General features: G+C 37.4%; 2 protein-coding genes across 2 annotated transcripts; both read left to right on the top strand.

The window, feature by feature from the left end:
• The first annotated feature begins 1,443 nt into the window (after nucleotides 1-1,443).
• LOC125646025 (uncharacterized) lies at nucleotides 1,444-2,515 on the top strand. The gene is made up of 3 exons (XM_048872174.1): nucleotides 1,444-1,571; nucleotides 1,757-2,017; nucleotides 2,131-2,515. Exons 1-3 carry the CDS (start codon nucleotides 1,444-1,446, stop codon nucleotides 2,513-2,515), a joined length of 774 nt encoding a protein of 257 aa, XP_048728131.1.
• Nucleotides 2,516-5,208: 2,693 nt separating this feature from the next.
• On the top strand, nucleotides 5,209-22,411 carry LOC125650407 (39S ribosomal protein L47, mitochondrial-like). The gene is made up of 5 exons (XM_048878702.2): nucleotides 5,209-5,365; nucleotides 11,108-11,193; nucleotides 16,129-16,189; nucleotides 19,828-19,924; nucleotides 21,988-22,411. Exons 1-5 carry the CDS (start codon nucleotides 5,238-5,240, stop codon nucleotides 22,381-22,383), a joined length of 768 nt encoding a protein of 255 aa, XP_048734659.2. The 5' UTR covers nucleotides 5,209-5,237; the 3' UTR covers nucleotides 22,384-22,411.
• The last annotated feature ends 982 nt before the right edge of the window (nucleotides 22,412-23,393 follow it).

The raw sequence follows: 23,393 nt of genomic DNA, 5'->3' as shown, positions 1-23,393 counted from the left end.
ATCAGCATTTAGAAAACGTAGTTAATCTCCAAAATGTGATATGCAGTATAAATGTAATCAGAAATTGCAGTTTATGCACAAATATGCACACACATTGAGGGGATAAAAATGTTGTGACCAAATTTCCCGTTTTTATCCGGAATGGCTAGCACTGTGAGGTTTCGTTCTATTTTTCCTTAGGTCCGTCCCAAGAAACGCATCTAACACACGTCCGAAATACGCCCTGTAACTTGTTTGCCCTTAATGCTGGGTATTGACACTAATTTTCGATATTTCAAACTGCACTGCAGTATGATATCGCAATATTTACTATGACAAAATATATGGAGAACAAGGATAAATTTTCAATTATAAATGGTAAAGTTTAGTTTGAAACCATATTTTCAGGTAAAAGAACACAATTTCCAAGTACATAAATATTATCTTGTGTTTCACAACCTTGAGAGACTACTTCGGTGCGTAACGGACAAACATACGTGACATAATCATAGTTGGGGACTTTAATTATCGCAAAATCGACTGCATAACCCTACAGCAACCGACAGTGAAAACTCTGAAAGTGGTCGCAATTCATAGAGTGCATCAGAAACTGCTTCCTCATCCAACATGTGGACAGGCCTGCGAGATACCAGGAATTGTGATTACGGGGGGCGCCACTTTATGAGGCAGTGGGTCGAGGGGGGGGGGGGGGGGGGGGGAGTCTGGATTTTACAGATTTTATGGGGCTTGAAATATTTCTCCTGTTAAGTCATTTGTACTATTTTCTATCATTTTAATAAGATGAAATTAATAAAATGACCCAAATTTTAAGGGGTTTTTGGAAAAAATTAAGTTCTCCCAATAAAGTAATTCAAGAAATCAAAGGATTTTGTCATTTATTTCTCCGGGAGTGGAAGAAATTATTGCTTCTTTTATCGTTTAGTACATTTTCCGAAACAAGATACTGCGATTTACCTTAAATTTGAAAATTTTAAGGGGCGCGCGCCGGCTGCACCCCCTCTAAATCCGCTACTGGTAACGTGCAGTGGCGGATTTAAAGCCCCCCCCCCCCTAAGTTTTCAAAGTAAATCGTGGTATCTTGTTTAGACATATGTACAGAACTAAACAATAAAAGAAGCAATAATTTCTTCCACTCCGGGAGAAATAAATGACAAAACCTTTTGATTTCTTGAATTACTTTATTGGGAGAACTTAATTAAATGCCCCTGCCTGCTTCCACCAGGGCGAAGCCCTGGACCGGCACTGGTGACTTCAAGGCGGCCCCCAGACCCCCTGCCTCATAAAGTGGCGCCCCCGTAACCGCAATTCCTTGGATCCGCCCCTGACGTGGTAAAAGACTTATGGTACCTAGCTCCGCTAGGGAATAGTGATCACTGCATACTGACCTTTGAGTACACATGTAAGACAAATACACACTGATCAGTAAGACGAGAAAGTACAAGTATGATAGAGGACACTATGTACAGTGCAATGAGAGAAGTTCTGTCCAATGTGGATTGGGAAAATATTCAGGACCAAAATATTCAGGAAGCATGGGGCATTCTTAGTGACAAGCTGGAAAGTGCAATGCAGTGCATACCTACAGTATGGGTTAGTATGTGGTCCCCACACACCAACCCATACTGTAGGTAACAGACCCAGCAAGAAACGACAACTGTGTGTGGATAGAGGGCATGGCTATATTGAAAAATAGGCAGAGATTGGGAGACTTGTACAGCAACTCAACACTGCTATGATTATGAGGACTGTTGTAAAGCGAGGAACAAACTGCGAACCCACACAAGAAACCTGAGACAAATATTCGAGGAAGCGCTTGCAAGCGAATAAAGACCAGTTCCAGAGCGTTTTGGAAGTATACCAAGTCAAGGCTAACAGTGAAAAGCGGTGTCGGTGATCTCAAAGACTGTGAGGGTGAAGCACATACTGAAGATGGCGCCAAGACAGGACTTCTAAATGACTTCTTTTGTAGTTTATTCACAAAAGAGGACACTTCGAATGTGCCAGCAATGGAGGATAAGTCAGACGGGAATATACTCGCTTACATATATGCATAACAAAAGAAGTAATTCTTAAGCTGCTCCAGAGCTTGAAGATCAGCAAGTTGTCTGGGCCTGGTGGCTTCCACCCAAGGATCCTTAAAGAGGTCGCACAGTTCATAACAAAAATAACAAAACCGCTAACGATAATGTACACCAAGTCAGTTGAGTGTGGTAACCTCCCAGCGCAATGGGAACAAGGGCAAGTCGCCCCTATTTTCAACAAGGGAGATAGAAGTATGGCGGGTAACTATCGACCAGTCAGCTTAACAGCAATGCTCTGTAAAATCCTGGAGTCCATCATCAGGAAGGCAGTGATGAGGCATATGACGGATTACAAATTGTTCTGTGACGAGCAACATGGATTTGTGCCTCACCGGTCATGCATGACCCAGCTCCTAGTGTGTCTAGATGAGTGGACTGTAATTTCTGAGGAAACGAGGGGTTTATTCATATTCGGTCTTTCCTATGGGGGATAGGAAAGACCTAATATAAATAACCCCTCTTTTAGACCTATTATAAATAACCCCTCTTTTCCACAGAAATTAAGTGGACTGAAGCTTTGGACAGTGGAAAGCCCATCGACCCAATATACTTAGATTTCAAGAATGCGTTTGAATTTGTTCCTCACCAATATCTCTCCAGCAAACTTGACAGCTATGGTATCAAAGGCAACGCAGGAAGTTGGATTAGGAGCTTTTTACTAGACAGATGACAGAGGGTCTCGCTGAATGGGCTTTCATATATATGAAGCAGTTTTTATTCAAAAACTTCTACGTGAGAAGAAAAAATCTCTCGCTGTGACATAAATTCAAATGAAATAAAAAATATGCTAGAGTTCCTCATTGACAATATCTTCGTGGTCTTTGGTGATCAGGTCTTCCAACAGTCTGTTGGAATTCCCATGGGCACGAATTGTGCTCCTTTGTTAGCTGACCTGTTTTTATATTCATATGAAGCAGAATTTATTCAAAAACTTCTACGTGAGAAGAAAAAATCTCTCGCTGTGACCTTCAATTCGACTTTTAGATATATCGATGACGTTTTGTCTATTAACAATGATAGCTTTCATTCATATGTCGATTTGATATATCCCTGCGAGCTCGAAATAAAGGACACCACAGAGTCGTCCACTTCTGCTTCATACTTAGATATTTTATTGAAAGTAGACATTAACGGCAAACTAACAACTCAACTGTATGACAAACGGGATGATTTCAGCTTCTCCATCGTCAACTTCCCACATTTATGTAGCAATATTCCATTATCACCTGCATATGGTGTTTATATATCTCAACTGATTCGATATGCAAGAGCTTGTTCTGGGTATAGTCAGTTTTTAAATCGAGGTAAGCTACTGACAAACAAGTTGATGGTACAGGGATTTCAACAGTCTCGATTGAAGTCAGCATTTCACAACTTCTATGGTCGTTATAACGATCTAGTTCGTCAATACAACCTCGCATTGGGTCAAATGCTGTCTGACGTGTTTCATACCGATTGTTAAGCCGTTCTTGGCACACTGATTTTGACTGCGGATAACTCCGTTTACCTGATCAGGATATGGGGCTCACGGCGGGTGTGACCGGTCAACAGGGAATGCTTACTCCTCCTAGGCACCTGATCCCACCTCTGGTGTGTCCAGGGGTCCGTGTTTGCCCAACTATATATTTTGTATTGCTTGTAGGAGTTATGAGATTGATCACTGTTCATTATCTTCACCTTACATCAAACTGGCCCAGCGTTTCGAGCGGCATTCCCCAGGGTAGTGTTTTAGGTCCTGTCCTCTTCGTGATCTTCATCAACGACTTACCAGACGTTGTACATCTTTGCTGATGATACAAAGATTTACGGAAGGGCATTTACTGAGGAAGACAATATACAGTCTATAATATTGAACTTGAAGGTAAAGCTGCAGGTAGACATCAACAGGTTGTCGGACTGGTCAGACGATTGGCTGCTCAAGTTCAATATTAAGTGCAGCGTCATGCACCTGGGACAGAACAATCCCCGTCATATACATCATATGAGAGAAAACGATGGATAGGACAGAGTGCTCAAAGAAACAGACATGAAGAAAGATCTAGGCTTGCATATTGTTATGATTAATTACTAGTTAAAAGCACAGGCAATTGCATCGCTTGGGGGTCGAATTTACTACTCTTTATATAGTAAATTCGACCCCCAAGCGATGCAATTGCCTATGGTTAAACGGTACCCCTCTCCCCCCTAGGAGTTATGAGATTGATCACTGTTCGTTATCTTCACCTTTCATGTCTCTCTCTCTCTCTCTCTCTCTCTCTCTCTCTCTCTCTCTCTCTCTCTCTCTCTCTCTCTCTCTCTCTCTCCGAAAATGAAAGGGGTGCAACTCCATAAACCCCTCTTCAAGGTCATAAGAGCAGTAACTTTCCCGTATTGATGATGTAAATTGGGTGTTTTTTTTTTTTGTTTTTTTTAATTGGCAGCATCCATGTATAATGCTATCGCCAGATGCATTAATTGTCGGCCGCCGTATATATAAGTGGCCGCCAGTTGAAATTTAGAATATTTACAACTCTAGTATACTCTGGCACTTAAAGTCTTTTGGTTTAACGGCTCATTACCGGAAAGGTCTGGATCAGTTGGACTGGTGTGATAACCCACATCAATGACGTCACCACTTTCAGATTCCACTCTAAATCCAAGTTATCTTATTTCGACTACTGTATGGACCACGGTTGCACAAGCTACGGAATGTAAAAGAAATACCGTGTTACATAGTCAGTCCTCCCCTAGTCTCTAGATCGACCCCCCCCCCCCTTCCCCTCCCTCTCGAAGTCGGGCTATAGAATGAGACATCCCCACGAGAAGCATGACTCTGGAGTGTGACAAGCGCTCGGCAGTGCTCAGCGGGTCTTTTCAATTTGGATGAGGTCCCATATGACGTCTGAGTAGGAGTGAAAATTTCTCGAAGGGACGTAAAACAACAAATTATGAAACAATCATAGTCCTCACAGGTTAATTGTTATAGCTGATTGAAAGTTCGATGCTTCTATCAAGAAACTACATGCATTGCAACAGCATTGTCACTGATCAAACATTGGTAAATGTAAGTAGTGACATGATTGAAAATAAAGCGCATAATTGAGGAAGCCGAAATACTTTGGGGTTGAAACTACTAAGCACCGAATATTTCAGAAACCGAAACTACGAACCGAAACAATGATGGCGCTGAGGGTATCAACGTGCGGGCTTGTCAAAGTGGCTCACTTCGTTGGAAAGCAAGTTTGCAAAGGAGTAACAATTAATGCAAATACCAACAGATTTAAAGCAATATGTTCAACCAACCTGTAAGTTTCTGGTTTATGTGCTTAGTGCTCCGTGTTCCAAATAACCCTTTCTCTCGATCAATGTCAATCTTATTCGGTTGAAAAATAAACAGATAAATATACTTAAAATAGGCCTAATATATGTACATGTATCTTACTTTACAGAGGTTTGCTACTTTAGTATTTGTTATTTTTCTTAATAACTTTCTCACACTGCCGAAAACCCATGTGTACTAGGCTATTGAAGTTTAACCAGAGTTGGCGAAAGAGCGTTAAAAAAGAACCTTCCCGACAGTGACATAATATCCTGTAGTGATCTGGGCTGATATTCGGCTCGGCTGAATATTTGGACTGACGCCTTCGAGATTAGTGAAGGCGTCAGTCCAAATATTCAGCTGAGCCGAATCTCAGCTCAGATTAGTCCTTAATCCGAGATTCCTCTGACTCTTACCCCCGCTTTTATATTGTGATATGTGCGGGGGAGAGTCAGGGCGGACTCCCCCGCACATGTCACAATATAAAAGCGGGGGTAAGAGTCAGAGGAATCTTGGATTAATTAGTCCTGTAGATCACACACACAGGCACATCAAGTATGGGTATCTTGAATAGGTCTTATATACTTACCCCCCTCCCCCACTTTTAGAATGAATTTATTTTATACAGAACCAATAATTTATCCAAAATATGTAATTTCCCCACCAATCACCCTCATAAGTCGTTCTGTATAGTCAGTTGCTACCTTCTGTAAGCTTTAGAGATGACCACTTGTGAGATACTAATGTATGTAAAGGTGCACAACAAATCATGTAAACAAACAGGGGGCTACCTCCTTTGAGACCAATTCACGGGGTATAAACCAACTTTATTGAAGGAATTTCTGCAAATATCTTGTCAGACTAATGTAGTTCTACTTATGTCTTTCATCTAAATCCCATGCCATCCGTTTTATTTGTTGTGTTCTGCCATTGATTTCACCGTACCCGAGCTTTTACATCCATTGACAGCCTTAAAGGAGGTCATGACATCACTTTGCGTGTAGCATTATGTGATTGAAGTATATTTTAGAAAGATGACGCAAGTGCAAGACATTCAGAAGATATCATTATCAGACTAAGTTTTGTATGCATAAAAGTCATTAAACAACACAAATATGATCATTATCCCCTTGCATAACTAGTTTGCTGTATGTGTGGAGACAAGTAAACTCGTATTCTGACCGACTCGTACCCAGGTCAACTCGTACCCAATAGGTCAACTCGTACCCAAATAGTAAAAGACCCAAGAATCTGGTTACGAGTTGACTCCTCCTCTTCAATTGATGACAACTCGTACCTAAGCGATATGTCACTTATATGCGCATAGATATATAGCGTTATGGGCAGATTCTTGGGTACGAGATGACTTTTGCCTTTTGGGTACGAGTTGACCTATGGGGTACGAGTTGACCTGGGTACAAGTCGGTCAGGGTACAAGTTGACTAGAAATCATATGTGTGGGTGTGTCCATTACAACCTGTGGACAAAATTTAAAGAAAACTCTTGCACTAAGGATTATCAAACTTCGCATACTTTTGTGGCATTGTAAGAGGACGAACCCTATTTATTTTCTAGTAAATTGGTGAAATATTACTTAAAACATCGCGTCATTACAACAATTAAACACTGGAATTTTATTTACGAGTTAACAATACAGACTTCCGGATAAAGTGAAAGTAAAATTAGAATGTAAGAGAATGGAGAGGTGAACTATTATGAATCCTGGTATATTGACAGCGTGTATAAAATCAGATGATAAGCTAACTTTGTGTTCGTATGTTGCTCTATTAAGTTCACATACACAAATCTTGAGACGTGTATGATTGATTGATGTTTTCCGCCACACTCAACAATTTTTCAGTTATCTGGTGGCGCCCAGTTTTTATTGGTGGAAGAGAAAACCCAGATACAATGTACCTGGGAAGAGACCACCGACCTTCCGAAAGTAAACTGGGAAACTTTCTCACTTACCGGCGCGAGCGGGATTTGAACCCGCGCCGACAGAGGTGAGAGGCCATGTGATTTTGAGCGTGATGCTCTAACCACTTGGCCACAGAAGCCCCTGAGACATGTATGAATTACAGTAAAAGTGTCATTCGTCAGCAAGCTTTGAGTAATTAAAATGCCAAGATGTTTTGCACCTGTGTGTTGGTTAGTTGGTATACATAGTGTTGTCCACATACTATATTTTGGAACCTTCCTTGATACACAAGATACCTCTTCTGCTGAGAAGGGGGAGGGGTAATGAGAACAAAAAGTGACTGGGATAGGATAAAGAAGATATATGAATTAAAAGTAGTTTCTACATGATAAATACTTCATATTTACTCTCATCAAAACTATGTATATGTATAAAGCATGTATGAACTGATCCATCTTGGTTTTCTACAAAAGAATTTGGCCTCATTCCTCATTTAATGCTTAAATAATGCATATGTTCAAAACATTTCCTGTTGCAAAGGGATGCTCTTGTTTATTTTTATTTTTGTCAGCTATTAAGTATCTAGTGAACAGTTTGTCAGATCAGGTTCAAAGTTTAATAGGAAAATTTGAAAATATACCAGTGTTTTCTGATAGTACAGCGTCTTTTCCCAAATCTGGTATTAATTTGAAGGATATTGTGTTAAAACATCTCCTGTAACTTTGTAGGGGCTAAAGTATTCCATATCTAAGAAAATTGTTAGGTTTTTTTTAAAAGAAAAAGGCCTTCTTGTCATGTGCAAGTATTGTCATGTAGTGTAAATTTAAGTTTATTCACAACAAGAACATGATGCTGGTCTTAGCCTGTATTGTGTTGAGAACAAGAAAGATATTTTAGATGCTCAACCACATGATAAACTGGTTCGCTCTCTATGTGCAGTTTACCATGTAGGACTAGTTAATTTGGTTGTAATAGCTCAGTGGTTGAAGTGTTTGCTTTATAATCGGGAGGTTGTGAGTTTGAGCCCTGCACGTAGCATGACTGTATCAAATCTAATATGTAAACATAAATATCAAATTCTTATTTTTCAAAAAACAAATGAAGAATCAGGTACGGAAACAATTTTTACTTTACTGGTCAAAACGACGTGAAGAGGGTCAGAAATCGGGAAAACTCACAACATATTTTTCGTATAAAGAAAACTTTACTATGGAAAGTTATATAATTTTAGAATCCCTAGAATTAAGAAAAACTCTATGTAGATTTCGAATTAGTGCACATGACCTTCGAATTGAAAGAGGAAGATATGAATTTACAAAAACCAATTCTGGCCAGAAGATTTCTTTAGAAAGAAACAAAAGAATATGTGAATTATGTAACCTTAATTGTGTAGAAGATGAATTTCATTTCCTTACTGATTGTCCATTCTATGTTGAAGAGAGAAATATGTTTTTTAATGGTATATACAAGCTCAACAAAAAATTTATCTATCTAGCAAATAAGGACAAATTTACTTGGTTGATGATTAATGAAGACAAACCAGTAATTGTCAAATTGAGTGAATATTTAGTGCAAACTTTCAGAAAAAGAAGTGATGCTTTAAAACTGCAAAAATCATTATAGTTTATTATTCATATGTTGGTATAATACTGATACTGTCCATTTACTTGTGTATACACATGATTAGCAATTCATATATGTATGTACTTGTTTCCCCAACATGCTGCATCCACATGCAGTTTGCAGTCTATGTAACCTGTAGTTAATATTGTAAACTTTCTTTCTTTTTTGAATTTCCTTCTTTATAAACTGTCTTACTGTTATGCCCTCTGGGCCCAAAATTGGAATAAACTTATCTTATCTTATCTTATCATAGGTAGTGATTGCTTTTTTGCCAAGCACTTGACATTTAGAAGTGAGAGTCACAGGTCTCTCTGATATGACCTTTAAAATGGAGGTCCCATGTCGTGACAGGTGTTGACACATTAAAGAACCCTCACTGCTACGGCCCTGAGCTCTAAGCATAGGACTTCTCAAAATGATTAAAAAATTCTTGAAGGGACATAAAACAAAGAAAGGAGTAGTATACTGGACAAATGAAAAATTATGCAATACAAATATCGAGATATCCAAGGGTTCAAGATATTTAGAGGTTTAAAAAAGTGTATTAAAAAAAATTTATATATATATATATATATACTCAACAAAAAAAGAAACACATATTCAGATTATACATAATGTAATTTAATTCTTCAGTTTACATCTTATTTTTATTTTTTTAAAGTTTAAATGCAGTAAACCGTCCTGTGATAAAAATGAAACATGTGTCATGCTGCTGTGTTGAACAGTTAAGAATAATATCACAGCTTCTCTCGGTCCATACAAGGTAACAATTTAATGACTGCATTACAGTGACTTTTAATATCGCGTATGTCCTCCGTTTGCATCAATTCCAGCCAGAACACGTTTTGTCATAGAGTTAATAAGCTTGTTGATGGTAACCTGAGGGATATTGTTCCATTTCTGCAACAAGGCCTGCTCTAAATCCTGGATGGTGGTTGGTGGATTGGGACGGTGTCTAACTCGTTTATCCAGCTCATCCCATAGATGTTCAATTGAATTAAGGTCTGGTGAGAACGCTGGCCATGGAAGAACATCCACGTTGTTCGTCTGCAGAAAATCCGAGCACACCCTTGCCACATGCGGCCTTGCGTTGTCCTGTTGCAGAGTCAGATTGTGCTGATGGACAAATGGAACAGCCAAAGGAGCAAGGATTTCATCACGATATTTTAGTGCATTCATATTGCCATGAATTACATGGAGTGATGTTCGCCTTCTGTAAGCAATACCTCCCCACACCATAACGTTTCCACCACCAAAGCGATCTCTTTCAATTACACAACAGTCTGCAAAACGCTCATTCTTCCGTCGATACACACGTAGACGACCATCAGCTCTATACAAGTTGAATTTCGACTCATCTGTGAAGAGAACTTGATGCCATTGTCGTCGCCTCCAAATTCTAGGGTCATGCTGTCTTAACCAATCCATTCGTCCCTGGCGACATCTCGGCGTTAGTGGATTTCCAATGTATGGACGTCGTGCACGAATTCCAGCTCCTCGCAGTCTGTTACAAACAGTTTGAGCACTTATACGCTGATTTCCTCGTCCAGCAATTGTAGCAGCAGTCTCTACAGCAGTTTTGAATCGACTGTGCAGGTGCTGAAGGCGGATCTGATGGTCCTGCCTGGGAGTGGTAACCCACGGACGGCCAGTTCTTGGTCTGTCATCTGTGCTTCCCAGCTGGTGGAAACGAACATTTAACCGCTGCACAGTCGATTGATGTACTCCAAATGCAGTTGCAACATCCTGTTGCGTAGCTCCGGCTAGTAGCATCGTTACAGCTCGGTTGCGTTCATCTTTGTTTAGGCGTGGCATTGCGGCATCAAACATGCCATAAAATCTTAAATATGGGTTTGATAGGAGTGTTTGTTGTTTCCCTAAATCCAAAATATTAATGACAATAGACCCCCGATTTACAAGAAATCGTGCAAAACACTCTTTTTATAGACATGATTAACCAAGCGAAACATTTCGACACTGGGGTTTGAAAGGGCCATGCTGTGTTTTAAATAGGCCACAGCTATCCATTGATAGACATGATAGTTATTACATGTACTGTTTCAAAATTTCTTTGATGAGTAAAAAATATGCGTTTCTTTTTTGAGTATATATATAGTTGGAACTTCTAACTCATTTGAAACATGAGATACCGAAGTCCAACTGGATATTGTTTATTTTTTCAAGGTTTTTTCATACAACAAGAAGAAACAATGATTTGAAGGATTTTTTTGATCCTGAGGCCAACTGGCAAGATGGACCTGTCATCTGTGGTATGTACATCTTATCATAGTTTCTGTTTCAAAGATACATTGCTTTGCCCCTAGTCCACAGGTAGGTTGGTCTGTCAGTCAGTAAACCTCCCATGGGAAAACAAACATCTAGAGCCTAACACAGCATTTGATTTTGATTCAAATCTTAAAATTTTCTCAAATTGATGACTTAAGCTCAATAGGGTGTCTTAAAGAGACTGATTCACGATTTCCCCCAAACTTTTGTTTCTGACTTTTATTGATCAGAGTCTACTGTCTAATGCGTTCAGAAGATTTCACCTAAGAATTAAGGTTATAACTACCGCAGAAGCTCATTTTAGAGAGTTCATTATTTGTTTTGTAAACAACGATTGAGGTATGTTATTGTTTACAAAATTTTCAGAAGAAATATCGCTCTAAGTTTATTATTTCTTTCACATTTCAAGCATTCTTCGGGTAAAATGTGTCATCTAAAAGTTAGAATTTGTGACTATGCAAAATTAAGATGCTTTATATTTCACTGGTTTGTTTGTTTACATAAAAAGACTTGAGTCTTTGTTTACATGACGCAGATTTAAGGCTAAAATAGTGCTTTTATTCTTGCATTCACTAGGTCAAAATGTTGGCTGACAACATTAAATGAGTTATATTTTTAATGTTTCACATCAAAAATAAAAAAATATTTTGTTCAAAAATCGTGAACCAGTCCCTTTAAAATGCTCAAGTTTTTCTCATGAAAGCTGGGTTTCCTAAATACCTGTCTCAGAAGTAAACTCAATGCTCAAACAGCTGCCATGAGGCTTTTCATTGGTATGATATGAATTCTGAAATGAACTATTTTGCTGGACAAGACCCTGATCTCCGATGAATTGATTCATCAACCACAGATTTAACTCCCACTCCTCCTGCAGGTGCTTGTAGTGTTTTAACTCCCACTCCTCCTGCAGGTGCTTGTAGTGTTTTAACTCCCACTCCTCCTGCAGGTGCTTGTAGTGTTTTAACTCCCACTCCTCCTGCAGGTGCTTGTAGTGTTTACTCTACTGGTTTCTCTTATCAGTTGATAGGGTATTCTGTTGCAATGCTGGAGAGTTGCATCTATCAGTTGTCACTGTCAAGACATTCTTATTGTATGAATAATTATACATTTTTCAACATCTTAAGTGATTTTCAGAGAGCTTCAAGACAATTAGATCAATGGATAAAACCATTGTAATACAGTGTATATAGTACAATTTAAACCCAAAGTGTTCTAATTTTTGCATTATTTGACAAAGGAATCTAAGCATGACACACAATGTTCAGCTAGATCATCATATGCACAAATGTTTTTTAGGTCAAAGGGAACTAAAACTAATATAAGTAAATACCTTTCCTTCTGTCATTGGATGCATTTGATGACAGTTTTGTCATCTTAAATGTTGAATATGAGGATTTTGCTTATAGTATTGCTTATTATTAGTTCACCTGAGCCACTCATGTGACCAGTTGTCGTTGATCTTCATCCGTCGTTGTCTGTTAACAATTTTACATTTTTAACTTCTTCAAAAATGCAAGGCCAATATATACCATTTTTGGTGTGAAGCTTCTTTAGGACAAGAGTAGTGTAAATTTTGAAATTTATGATCTTAGGGCCTCATGGATGGAGCCAAAAAGTTCTGCAAAAATGTGCCAAATTTTCAAAAATCTTCTTGTCTACTCCCACACATGTGGGAGAAAAAACCAAATTCATGATTAGGATGTCCATGAAGCCTTCTTCTAAAATTGTGAAACTCATGGCCCTTGGGTCAGGAGTTCAGGCTCTAGGGTGGGGCAAATATGACCATATAGTGAACATGTATTAAATCTTAGAAAATCTTCTTTGCTCCCATTTTTATTTGAGAAAAACTTATGTATGATGATGATGTCCATGAAGTTCTCTACTTAAATTGTGAAATTCATGGCTCCTGGGTCAGGGGTCCAGGCCCTAGGGCAGGGCCAATATGACCGTATACCGGTAGTGAACATGTACAGGGATTTTTTTGGGGTCTGTAGGGAGCCAAAATAAGGCCCCATTCCCAATGCTAAAAAGCAGGTATTTTTCCCAATTTATGGTTTGAAATTCCCAAACAATGAAAACAAATCAAGCAGAGTAGCCAAATCTTTCATAAATCTTCTTCACAGGTCCACAGATTACAATTTTTGCTTCAAAATTCTTAAGGTAACCTAATTTTTTGGCCTCTGTTTATTTGAATAAGGTAAGCTTTGACCAAATTGAAAGTCAGAAGGAGCCCAATTATACCTTAAAGCACTCTGAATTCTGTTTTTCCCTATTTCTTTGTATGAAACATTTTTCCCGATTTCAAGCAAATGTCACTATTTTTCCCAATTGGAAAGGCCCTGGCCCTTGAAATCAAGACCTGGAAAAAATCCTGATGTATTAAATCTTAGAAAATCTTCTTCTCAGCTTCCATATGTATATGAGAAAAACTAAATCCATGATTATGATGTCCATGAAGCTCTCTATCAAAATTGTGAAATTCATGGCCCCTGGGTCAGGGATTCAGGCTCTAGGGCGGAGCTAATATGGCCATATAGTGAAAATGTATTAAATTTCTATTTTCCCATATATATTTGAGGAAAAACTAAATTCATGATTATGATGTCCATGAAGCTTTCTACCTGAATTGTGAAATTCATGGCTCATGAGCCAGGGGTTCATGCCCTTTGGCAGGGCCAATATGGCCACATCATGAAAATGTATAAAAAAATATTTTTTCTTCTCTACTTGCACAGTCATGGGAGATAAAATAATTGCATGGTTATGATGTCCATAATGTCTTCCTCTTACACCAGGGGTTCAGGCTTTCGGGGGGGGGGTGAGTGGGGATGTCAAAGATTTGGGAGCATCTACTTTTTATTCGTCTGTCTTTAGATGGGACATATTATGGTACAGCAATATCTGTATACGTCCGTCCGTCTGTCTGTTTGGGGTTTTCTCTTTATAATTTCATTTCCCTTTCACATATCATGCTGAAACTTGCTGTGTAGCTTTTTTGTGGGTCACTCTAGATCATGCTGCAATTTAGATCCATTTTGACCTCTTTTCCAGGAGTTTTGCCCCTTTATTTGGAAATTAATATTATATGGAGGGTACATAATTTGTCCGCCCTACTCCTCTCACAGTTTTCAAGTGAGGGCCTTCTTATTTTGTGGAGTGTTTGTATAGGTACTGAAGATGTGCATGTGGGATGGATTTTGATTTTCTACAATTTTTGAGAAAATTACAGGTTGTTGAACTTAGTCTATTTGGAAATTAATATTCGATGGAGGATACATAATTTGTCCGCCCTACTCCTCCCACAGTTTTCAAGTGAGGACCTTCTTATTTTGTGGAGTGTTTGTATAGGTACTGAAGATGTGCATGTGGGATGGATTTTGATTTTGTAAAGATTTTGAGAAAATTACAGGTTGTTGAACTTAGTCTATTTGGAAATTAATATTCGATGGAGGGTACATAATTAGTCCGCCCAACTCCTCCCACAGTTTTCAAGTGAGGACCTTATTTTGTGAAGTGTTTGCATGGGTATTGAAGATGTGCATCTGGGGAAAGATTTTGATTTTCTTCCATTTTTGAAAAAAATGTTGAACTTGGTCCATTTTGAGGAAATCTCGATTTTTAAGCTAAGACCCTTTGTTCATATGAAAGTTGTCACAGCCTCATGATGGCTGAGACTACCTGAAGCAAAGTTATACAAAGTTATACAAATTATAGCACAAGAAAAACACCCTATGTAAGCATTTCACGGGCGTATTATGTACCATTTGCGGTACTCTTGTTGGTCTGTCTGTCTGTGACGAAAAACTTTTACCTTGGTCATATCTTTTACACCATAAGAGGTAGACCTTTCATATTTGGTACTGTTTTTATATTAAGCATGTGCATTTTTGTGAGAAGACCTTTCAATGATACCAAATTTGTTTTCCATGTGACTTTGATGTTGACCATTGATCTAGTTTTTGGAAATTTTCAAAAAAAGAGGTACAGCTTTTGATCTTCTTTTAGAAAATTCTAACATAAGGATTATAAGCCATATCTTTTAAGCCGTAAGACTTCATATTTAGCATGTTCATTTCTTTGGATTGGACCTTTCCATTGGTATCAAATTTGTTGACCTTGTTACCTTGAAATTGACCTCTGACCTACTTTGAAAATTATTATTCACTAGAATGTTTTAATCCGGGTGCATCAGTGTTTCACAAACACATCTTGTTCTTTCTTCTGTAGTTGAATAGGAATTGTATGCATGTTTTGGAAGATCAAAAACAGATGTACAAATGACTCCATATTGAGGCTTAAATGCAAATATGAGACTCCTTGTATGGGATATGATGCTCAGGTGACTGTTAAGGCCTGTGGGCCTTTTGTTTTAAAACTTTATTGATTACAGATGTTTAGAATAAGTCATATATGGCAGAAGTGTTGTCCTTGACTTATGCAAGTGTCAGGATAGAAGAAGATCATATTTACAACAATGTCAAGTTCAATGTCAAGGTCAAAGAAATGCAACAATTTCTTATTCAGATTATTATTTTGTACCATGGAAACATGATAAACTACAAAAAACATGGAAAGGGATAACAATCCTTTCAGGACAGGTGTAGATGTCTGGTAATTTATTGTCAGTATTAAATCTTCTTTATTTGGGTGCCAGTGTAGATGTCTGGTAATTTATTGTCAGTATTAAATCTTCTTTATTTGGGTGCCAGTGTAGATGTCTGGTAATTTATTGTCAGTATTAAATCTTCTTTATTTGGGTGCCAGTGTAGATGTCTGGTAATTTATTGTCAGTATTAAATCTTCTTTATTTGGGTGCCAGTGAGGGTATTTATGAAATACAAGTAGCAGTAGATACCTATGTAATTGTCAGTAATCTCCTGAAGAACAATATAATATTTATAATATTCATTCTTTTATAGGTAGACCATGGAGAAAGGATGAACTCAGAATAAAAAGCAATGAAGATCTTCATAAATTATGGTAAGTGACAATGTAAATCACAAGCAACCAGATATTTCTATTATTGTCATTAAGCTAGCTTACACATACTTATGGGTATAGTGAGCTTGGAATTAGATTTATTCAGCAACATAACAGTGAGAATCTCTATCACAAGGATGACCTTTATTTTTAGCTCACCTGAGCTGAAGGCTCAAGTGAACTTTTTTGATTGCCTTTCATCTGTCTGACTGTCTGTAAACTTTTCACATTTTTATCTTTTTCTTTCGATCCACAGGGCCAATTTCAATCAAACATGGTACAAATCATCCTTGGGTAAAGGGGATTCAAATTTTTCAAAGGAAGAACCATGCTCCTTTCAAAGGGGAGATAATCAAGAAAATATAAAAATTGGATGGGTTTTTTAAAAAATCTTTCTCTCAAGAAACACTTTGCCAGAAAAGTTGAAACTTCATGAAAGCTTCCTGTAGATTCAAGTTTGATCAAATCATGGTTCCCAGGGGTAAGGTGGGACCACAATAGGGGATCAAAGTTTTAGGCCAAGTAAAATTAATTAGTAGATTATCATTCCCGCCCGCCCCTCGAAAATCGCCCCGCCCCGATTTTTTTTATTTTTCAAAATTACGATTTCCGGATATTTTTATGTCCGGTCCGGTATCGTAAACGTACTTTGTTTCACTTTGCCTTTTAGAAACCAAATACACATGTAATTATGATTTATAAATCCTTTTCTCAATGAGAGAAGGCATTTTCGAGGTCAAGAATACCATGGCGAAAAATATAAAATAAAAAATAAAATCCTCCCACCCGCCCCATTTTTTTGTGAAGTTTGAATGATTATCTACTTATTAATTTTACTTGGCCTTACAGTAGAATGTATAGGAAAAATCTTCTTTTCAATAACAGTAGGCCCATGCAAGCATCCCCAGGTAGTGTAGATCGAAGTTAATTCAAATCATGACCCCCAGGGATAGGATGGGTAGTACAAATTCAAGTTTGTTTATCATAAATATTCAATAATACAGGGGCACCTAGGGTAGAATGGGGCCAAAATAGGAGATCAAAGTTTTTTATGGGAATATACAGGAAATTAATTAAAACAAACTCTTTTCAATAATTAGCAAAGCTACACTAAATCATATCATAATGCAAATATTTCTAAGTTGTGTGGATTTAAGGTTTTTTTATGCCCCATCTGACCCCTGTGACAAAAGTCACGAGGGGGTGTTTTTGTCTCATCTGTCTGAAACTTGAACCTTGCTCTTAACTTTTGAATGGTGAGTGATAGGGCTCTCATATTTCATGTGTGCATTCCTTGTGACAAAACCTTTTGGTACGAAAGTTTTTGACCTTGCGACCTTAACCTTTGAGTTTGACTTAACATAGGCAATATTTCCTGAACTATTTAAAATAGGGCTTTCATGTTTTGTATATAGATTCTGGATTGCAAGAAATTTCATTTGATACCCTGATGTTTGACATTTAACTTGCATTTTGACCTAATTTCAAAACTTTAACTGAAACTTCAACCTTGCTCATAACTTTTGAATGTTAAGAGATACATCTTTCATATTTCATGTATGCATTTTTTTGACAAGACCTTTCCTTTGCTATCAAAGTTTGTAATCTTGATCTTGGATTTTGAGATACTCTTAAGAAAAAGTTAACCTAGGCAATATGTTCTGAACTGTTTAAGGTAGTCAACCATTATGACGATGTAGAGTACCTCCTAAGGTAGGGCTATCACATTTTGTATATGAATTCGTTATTACATTTCGCACCATGACTTTTTCCTTTTGACCTTGTACAGTGGAACCCCGTTATTATGTTTCTCTAATTTTTTTACAACAAAATAATGTAGTAGCGGGGGCAACGTAATAAACGTTGCAGTTGAATTCCAGTAAAAACACCACTAATCACTTGGAAAGCGTGCATTATCCGTAATAAAAAGGGGTGGGGTTAAATCTGTTCCCTTGTTTCAAAGAATTTGAAAACTGATATAATTACAGCTTATCTTCAATGTCCAATTTTCTTCATGTCCTTATTCTCTCTTTTCTTTATTACTATAGTAAGTGTAGGATCTTAGGAAACTTTGGTTATCTGCATGATCTGCATCTCCACAATAGTCCATAATGACCATTTTCTTTAACTTCCACTTCCTTACATAATGCGTTTGTATAAAACTCGTTTGTATTCAACATTGTACATCAAATTGTAAAAAAGAAAAAAGCCAGTAATGGTTGTTTTTTTAATTTATAACTCTTTATTTAGCTCTATTTTTGCTTAAATAACACTGCACTACGCAAAGTTGTAGTGTTTATTAGATAGTAGGATCCGCGCCTCGCATGCTTTAGAGCCATGTGACAACATGTAGCTGGACTACACACTTATGTATATGTTGTGCTGGTGCTTGTAGAAATGGAAACAAAATTGTAATGTGTGCCTCACTGATCAGTTTACCAAAAATACGATATTCATTTATGATGTCGCTGAAGATTGTTGTACCTAAGCTGTTCGTGGATACCTAGAATGTTTGTTGAAGTAAATTTTTCAGAGTTTAATGAAGTGCATTTGTTAAATAAACAATAATTATGTATAATCATTTATCAATGAGTTTGATGTGATGGACCCCGCTAGATCAGGATAATCAGTCAAACATCACTAATCTCCTAAAAGACGAGGAAAAAATAGCCCAGTGCAGGTGTGGGAACTTAGTGATTATAGGGTGATTGTCTTAACCAACATTGACTATGTAGGGGTTTATTATTATCTTTGTGTCAGAATTTTTACTACGTAATACTGAATGGACAACGCAATAACCAGGGCTGCGTTCAAGTTCGTAGCGGCTAGCCTAGGGGCTAAGTATGGCGGCTGATTTGTGCCATTTTGCGCTACATCGTCTTTTTGTTATTTTAAGGCAAAAAGACAACAAAACAATATTTAGTGACTTTTCAACCCGAAATAACAAAAAGACGATAATATGATAATATTAACTACTTTTTGACTTAAAACAACAAATATGCGACAAATTGTAAAATGGCACAAATCAGTCACTATACCTAGCCTCTAGGTTAGCTGCCACAATCTTGATCGCAGCCCAGGTGCGATATAGGTTTATATAGGTTTGTTAAGAAATAGTTACGTGTTTTAATTATCTATGGTAAGAAGCATTCTAACACCCATGGGCCTCTTGTTCAGCATGCTTTGATGTAGGAAGCTGAAAGCCTTGTTACAGTTAAGTGATTTTTACGAGATTTATGGGACTGCCAAATATTAGGAATCTGAAATTTGATATGTTTTTATTGAATGGGTAGATACGCATTAGGTTTCACTTTTCGTTACAATTGAATTATTCTAACAAAAATTGTAAAGGTGATTAAAGAAATTGTTTTCTCTGTAGTTCACTGTATTATTTTATGGTGTGAGATCTATATAATTTAAGGCATATCAATTTGTAATCCACTTCATGAGTTCGTTACACTGTGAATTTTTGATCAAGTTTCTGTTATGCTGTTGTGTGGATTTTTTTTCATGTGATACTCAGGTGGCTGTTTAGGTCCATGGGCTTCTTGTTTAACCTCACATTTCTAAACATGGATTAAATTTTGGGGAAAGAGGGCATATATGTTTTACAATCCTGTTTTGTTTTATAACTGTAGGTATGTTCTTCTGAAGGAGAGAAATAGGATAATGACTCTAGAAGCAGATCTTGAGAGACAGGGCTTATATCTAACAGATTCCTGGAGAATGGAGAAAGTAAGTCATATAATATACTATTGCATATGTTTTTCATCAACAGTTATATTTTCTAAATCCATGTGGTTATTCTCACAATGGGGTCAGAGTTTGAAGTTATCCTTTTAGCTCAAGGGCTATTCTGATCACCTTTTGTCTGTCATCTGTCTGTCCGCCTGTCTGTAAACTTTTCACATTTTTATCTTCTTCTCCAGAACCACTGGGCCAAATTCAACCAAATTTGGTACAGATCATCCATTGGTGAAGGAGATTCAAGTTTGTTTGTTCAAATGAAAGGACATGCCCCCTTCAAAGGGGAGATAATCACAAAAATAGGGTGGGGTCATTAAAAAATCTTCCCAAGAACTACTGAACCAGAAGAGCTGAAATTTACATGAAAGCTTCCTGACATAATGCAGATTCAAGTTTGTTAAAACCATGGTGAAGGATGGGCCACAATAGGGGATCAAAGTTTTACATGCAATTATGTAGGAAAAATCTTTTTAAATCTTATTCTCAAGAACCACGGGACTATGAAAGTAGAAAATTACATGAAAGCTTCTTGACATAGTGCAGATTCAATTTTGTTAAGATCATGGCCCCAAGGGGTAGAATGGGGCGACAATAGGGGATCATAGTTTTACATACAAATTATATTGGGGAAATCATTAAAAATCTTCTTCTGAAGAATCACTGGGCCAAAGAAGTTTACATTTACATGAAAGCTTCCTGACATAATGCAGATTTAACTTTGTAAAAATATTGTCCCCGGATTAGGTTGATACTACGATTTACATGCAAATACATAGAGAAAATCTTTAAATATGGGCCAAGATGACTCAGGTGAGTGATGTGGCCCATGGGCCTCTTGTTATAAGTGAGAGCATTCTTGACATTCTAAAATTTATAAAATATAAGCATGAATTTTAAATCTATTTTCATAAACAACAACAAAATGTGGGTACCTGTAAAGTGCTAAACGACACGAAACCCACCGAAATGAAACTTACTGAAACGAAACAGATTTTATAACCGAACCGTTTTAATTATATAATTGAAAATGGTATCTCATGCCCCTGTGAAAGTTACCACATATGAATTAAATTCACCTCCCCTTTGATGTAGGCTTTCGGGTTGACTGATACAAAGTTTTAAAAGTTGGAAGGGTGGGTGAGTAAACACAAAGTACATATCTGAAGTTGATTAAATTATGAATACCATGTGCAATTAGTTTTGGATCCAGAACGGAGGGTTACAGTCTCACAGGTCGGAGGTCTCAGGAAACACACTAGACGAGGGGTAGTGTCGCCAGCGTTGGCTCCACCTTTGGGCATAAATACATGTTTCAGTATTTTTTGCTCTAAAGACAAATCTATGTATACGTGTGGATATTGTGTATTTGTATGTAGTATATCAAACAGTGGATTCTGAGTATGTCTTCCCATTCTCTTTGTAATTTCTGCATCCCTTGTTCATAAGCCTTTTGATTTTACAAAATGCTGACCTCCTCCTGATATTATTGCATAAAATATTTTCCGTTTTCAATTCCCCGTTTTTGCAACACCCCGTTATAGAGTTATCTTTAGACTTGCTGCATATCAATAATAATTTTTAATAATACATGATTGTATATATATCTTGCCGAATTGCATTCATCTGATTTGGTATACTATTTATTTTTTTCCATTATTGAAAGTACTCGCACTTCAGCAGTTAGAGATAAAATAAAATAAAAGAGGTTAAACGTCTTCCTGCTTTCAACTTTCTTAGACACCAGCTTCTTCAAACAATGTTTGATGCTAACCGATAGACCGCTTAAAAATGTATCAGTCAACCCGAAAGACCACATCAACAGGGAAGAGAATTTCATTTATATGTGGTAACTTTCACAGGGACCTGAGGTACCATTTTTTATTATCATGATTACACGGTTCGATTCTACAATCTGTTTCGTTTCGGTAGGTTTCGTTTCGTTTCGGCAGATTTCGTTTCGTTTCGCATTTGACAGGAACCCGCAAAATGTACCCTTTTTACAGTGAATCAAGCAAGCTCTTTTAAGCTTAAGGTACTATATGTATTTCCAGGTGGAAGTAAGCATGGAAAACCTTTTATATGTTGTGAAAGAAAGGGACATTGCTTTTAATATGCTGGAAGCAGGAGAAAGTGGTGCTCCAAAAACGTATCAAATCAGAAATGCTTTGGGCATCAAGTACAAACGAACTGAAACAGAACATTTAATCCCGCGCTTCATGAATAGAAAATTTCGACTAATGCACTCTAAATATGAACCATGGATGGCCAAATGGATTCTGAAGTGTGATGAAGTAGCACGAAGAAAACAAGAAAAAAAGGAAAAGTATTACAAATACCAAGTCAAATTGCTGCAAGAAAGACATGGACTTTCAGAATCTGAAGCAGGAAAATCAGTTGATTATGTCAGACGAAAAAGCAGGAAAATGAGGGATTACTCAATTGCTTAGATTTAGAATAAAACAATATAATGTTTTATTTATCATAGGTTAAAGTTTTCATTAGCGCAGCAATACAATGAGTGCTGAGTGTGGTAGTACATAGTCAGTCAGTGTCAAAGTTAATCCGAGATTCCTCTGTTACCCTGCTTTTATTGTGAGATGTGCTGGGGAGAGTCAGAGTGGACTCCGTATTGAAAAGTGGGAATTCAGCGACACCAGCTAGTGTCGCTACTTTACCTACCACTTACAACTTTATTTCGCGGATCTATCTTTCAAGACGCGAGGATTCAGTTATCGGAAGATTATTCTATAAATAGATCATGATTAATACGATGATATCGCCGTTTAAACGATGGAATTTTGTGTGTTTATGTGCTGACGTCATGCGCAAAGAAATCGAATGGCGAGACGGCGACCTAATTCAAGTAATGCTTCATTTGTCGGTGTTAGGGCCATTTAAACGGTGATAGCATCGTATTAATCATGATCTATTTGTAGAATAATCTTCCGATAACTGAATCCTCGCGTCTTGGAAGATAGATCCTCGAAATAAAGTTTGTTTATTATTATTCATGAAGAAGTTCCATGACGAAAACTGCTTGTTATAGGGTTTAGAAATCAATTGATATTTCGACATTCCTCGTGCCAAAAAACAAAGGGAACTATTAAAACTATTCAGAAAACATTGTGGCGTCTAAGTAGAAAATTTAACTTTTATACGGTAGAATTACTTTTATTGACCACGGAAAAAGGGGCCGTTTCTACTAGCTGTTTCACCTCATCCTTTATCAGTGAGTCATAGTTCGTGACCTAATCGCAAAACATTGTGGACAACTACGGTACCTGAGTGCATTTGATAGAAGACTATATCATGGAATATCTAATGAAGCTCTTGTGTATTTTTGCCTTATTATAGTAAAGAATTCATCATTATTGATACTTGTACCCATGAAAAACTCCTAAAATATCGTGTAATATGTTGAGGGGTTCGAACCTAGTTCTCTCCAAGGCCTGGGGTA

Source organism: Ostrea edulis, chromosome 1, assembly GCF_947568905.1.
Source record: "Ostrea edulis chromosome 1, xbOstEdul1.1, whole genome shotgun sequence".
In the NCBI taxonomy this organism is placed as follows: Eukaryota; Metazoa; Mollusca; class Bivalvia; order Ostreida; family Ostreidae; genus Ostrea; species Ostrea edulis.
The sequence above is the reverse complement of the archived record's forward strand: the minus strand, read 5'-3'. Positions and strand labels throughout refer to the sequence as shown.

Coding starts and splice junctions, on each gene's coding strand:
- LOC125646025 (XM_048872174.1), top strand. CDS start 1,444: ATGATAGAGGACACTATGTACAGTGCAATGAGAGAAGTTCTGTCCAAT. Junction 1,572..1,756: donor AAGCTGGAAAGTGCAATGCA/GTGCATACCTAC, acceptor ACTGTTGTAAAG/CGAGGAACAAACTGCGAACC. Junction 2,018..2,130: donor GTGCCAGCAATGGAGGATAA/GTCAGACGGGAA, acceptor CTTCCACCCAAG/GATCCTTAAAGAGGTCGCAC.
- LOC125650407 (XM_048878702.2), top strand. CDS start 5,238: ATGATGGCGCTGAGGGTATCAACGTGCGGGCTTGTCAAAGTGGCTCAC. Junction 5,366..11,107: donor GCAATATGTTCAACCAACCT/GTAAGTTTCTGG, acceptor TATTTTTTCAAG/GTTTTTTCATACAACAAGAA. Junction 16,190..19,827: donor GAAGATCTTCATAAATTATG/GTAAGTGACAAT, acceptor TTATAACTGTAG/GTATGTTCTTCTGAAGGAGA.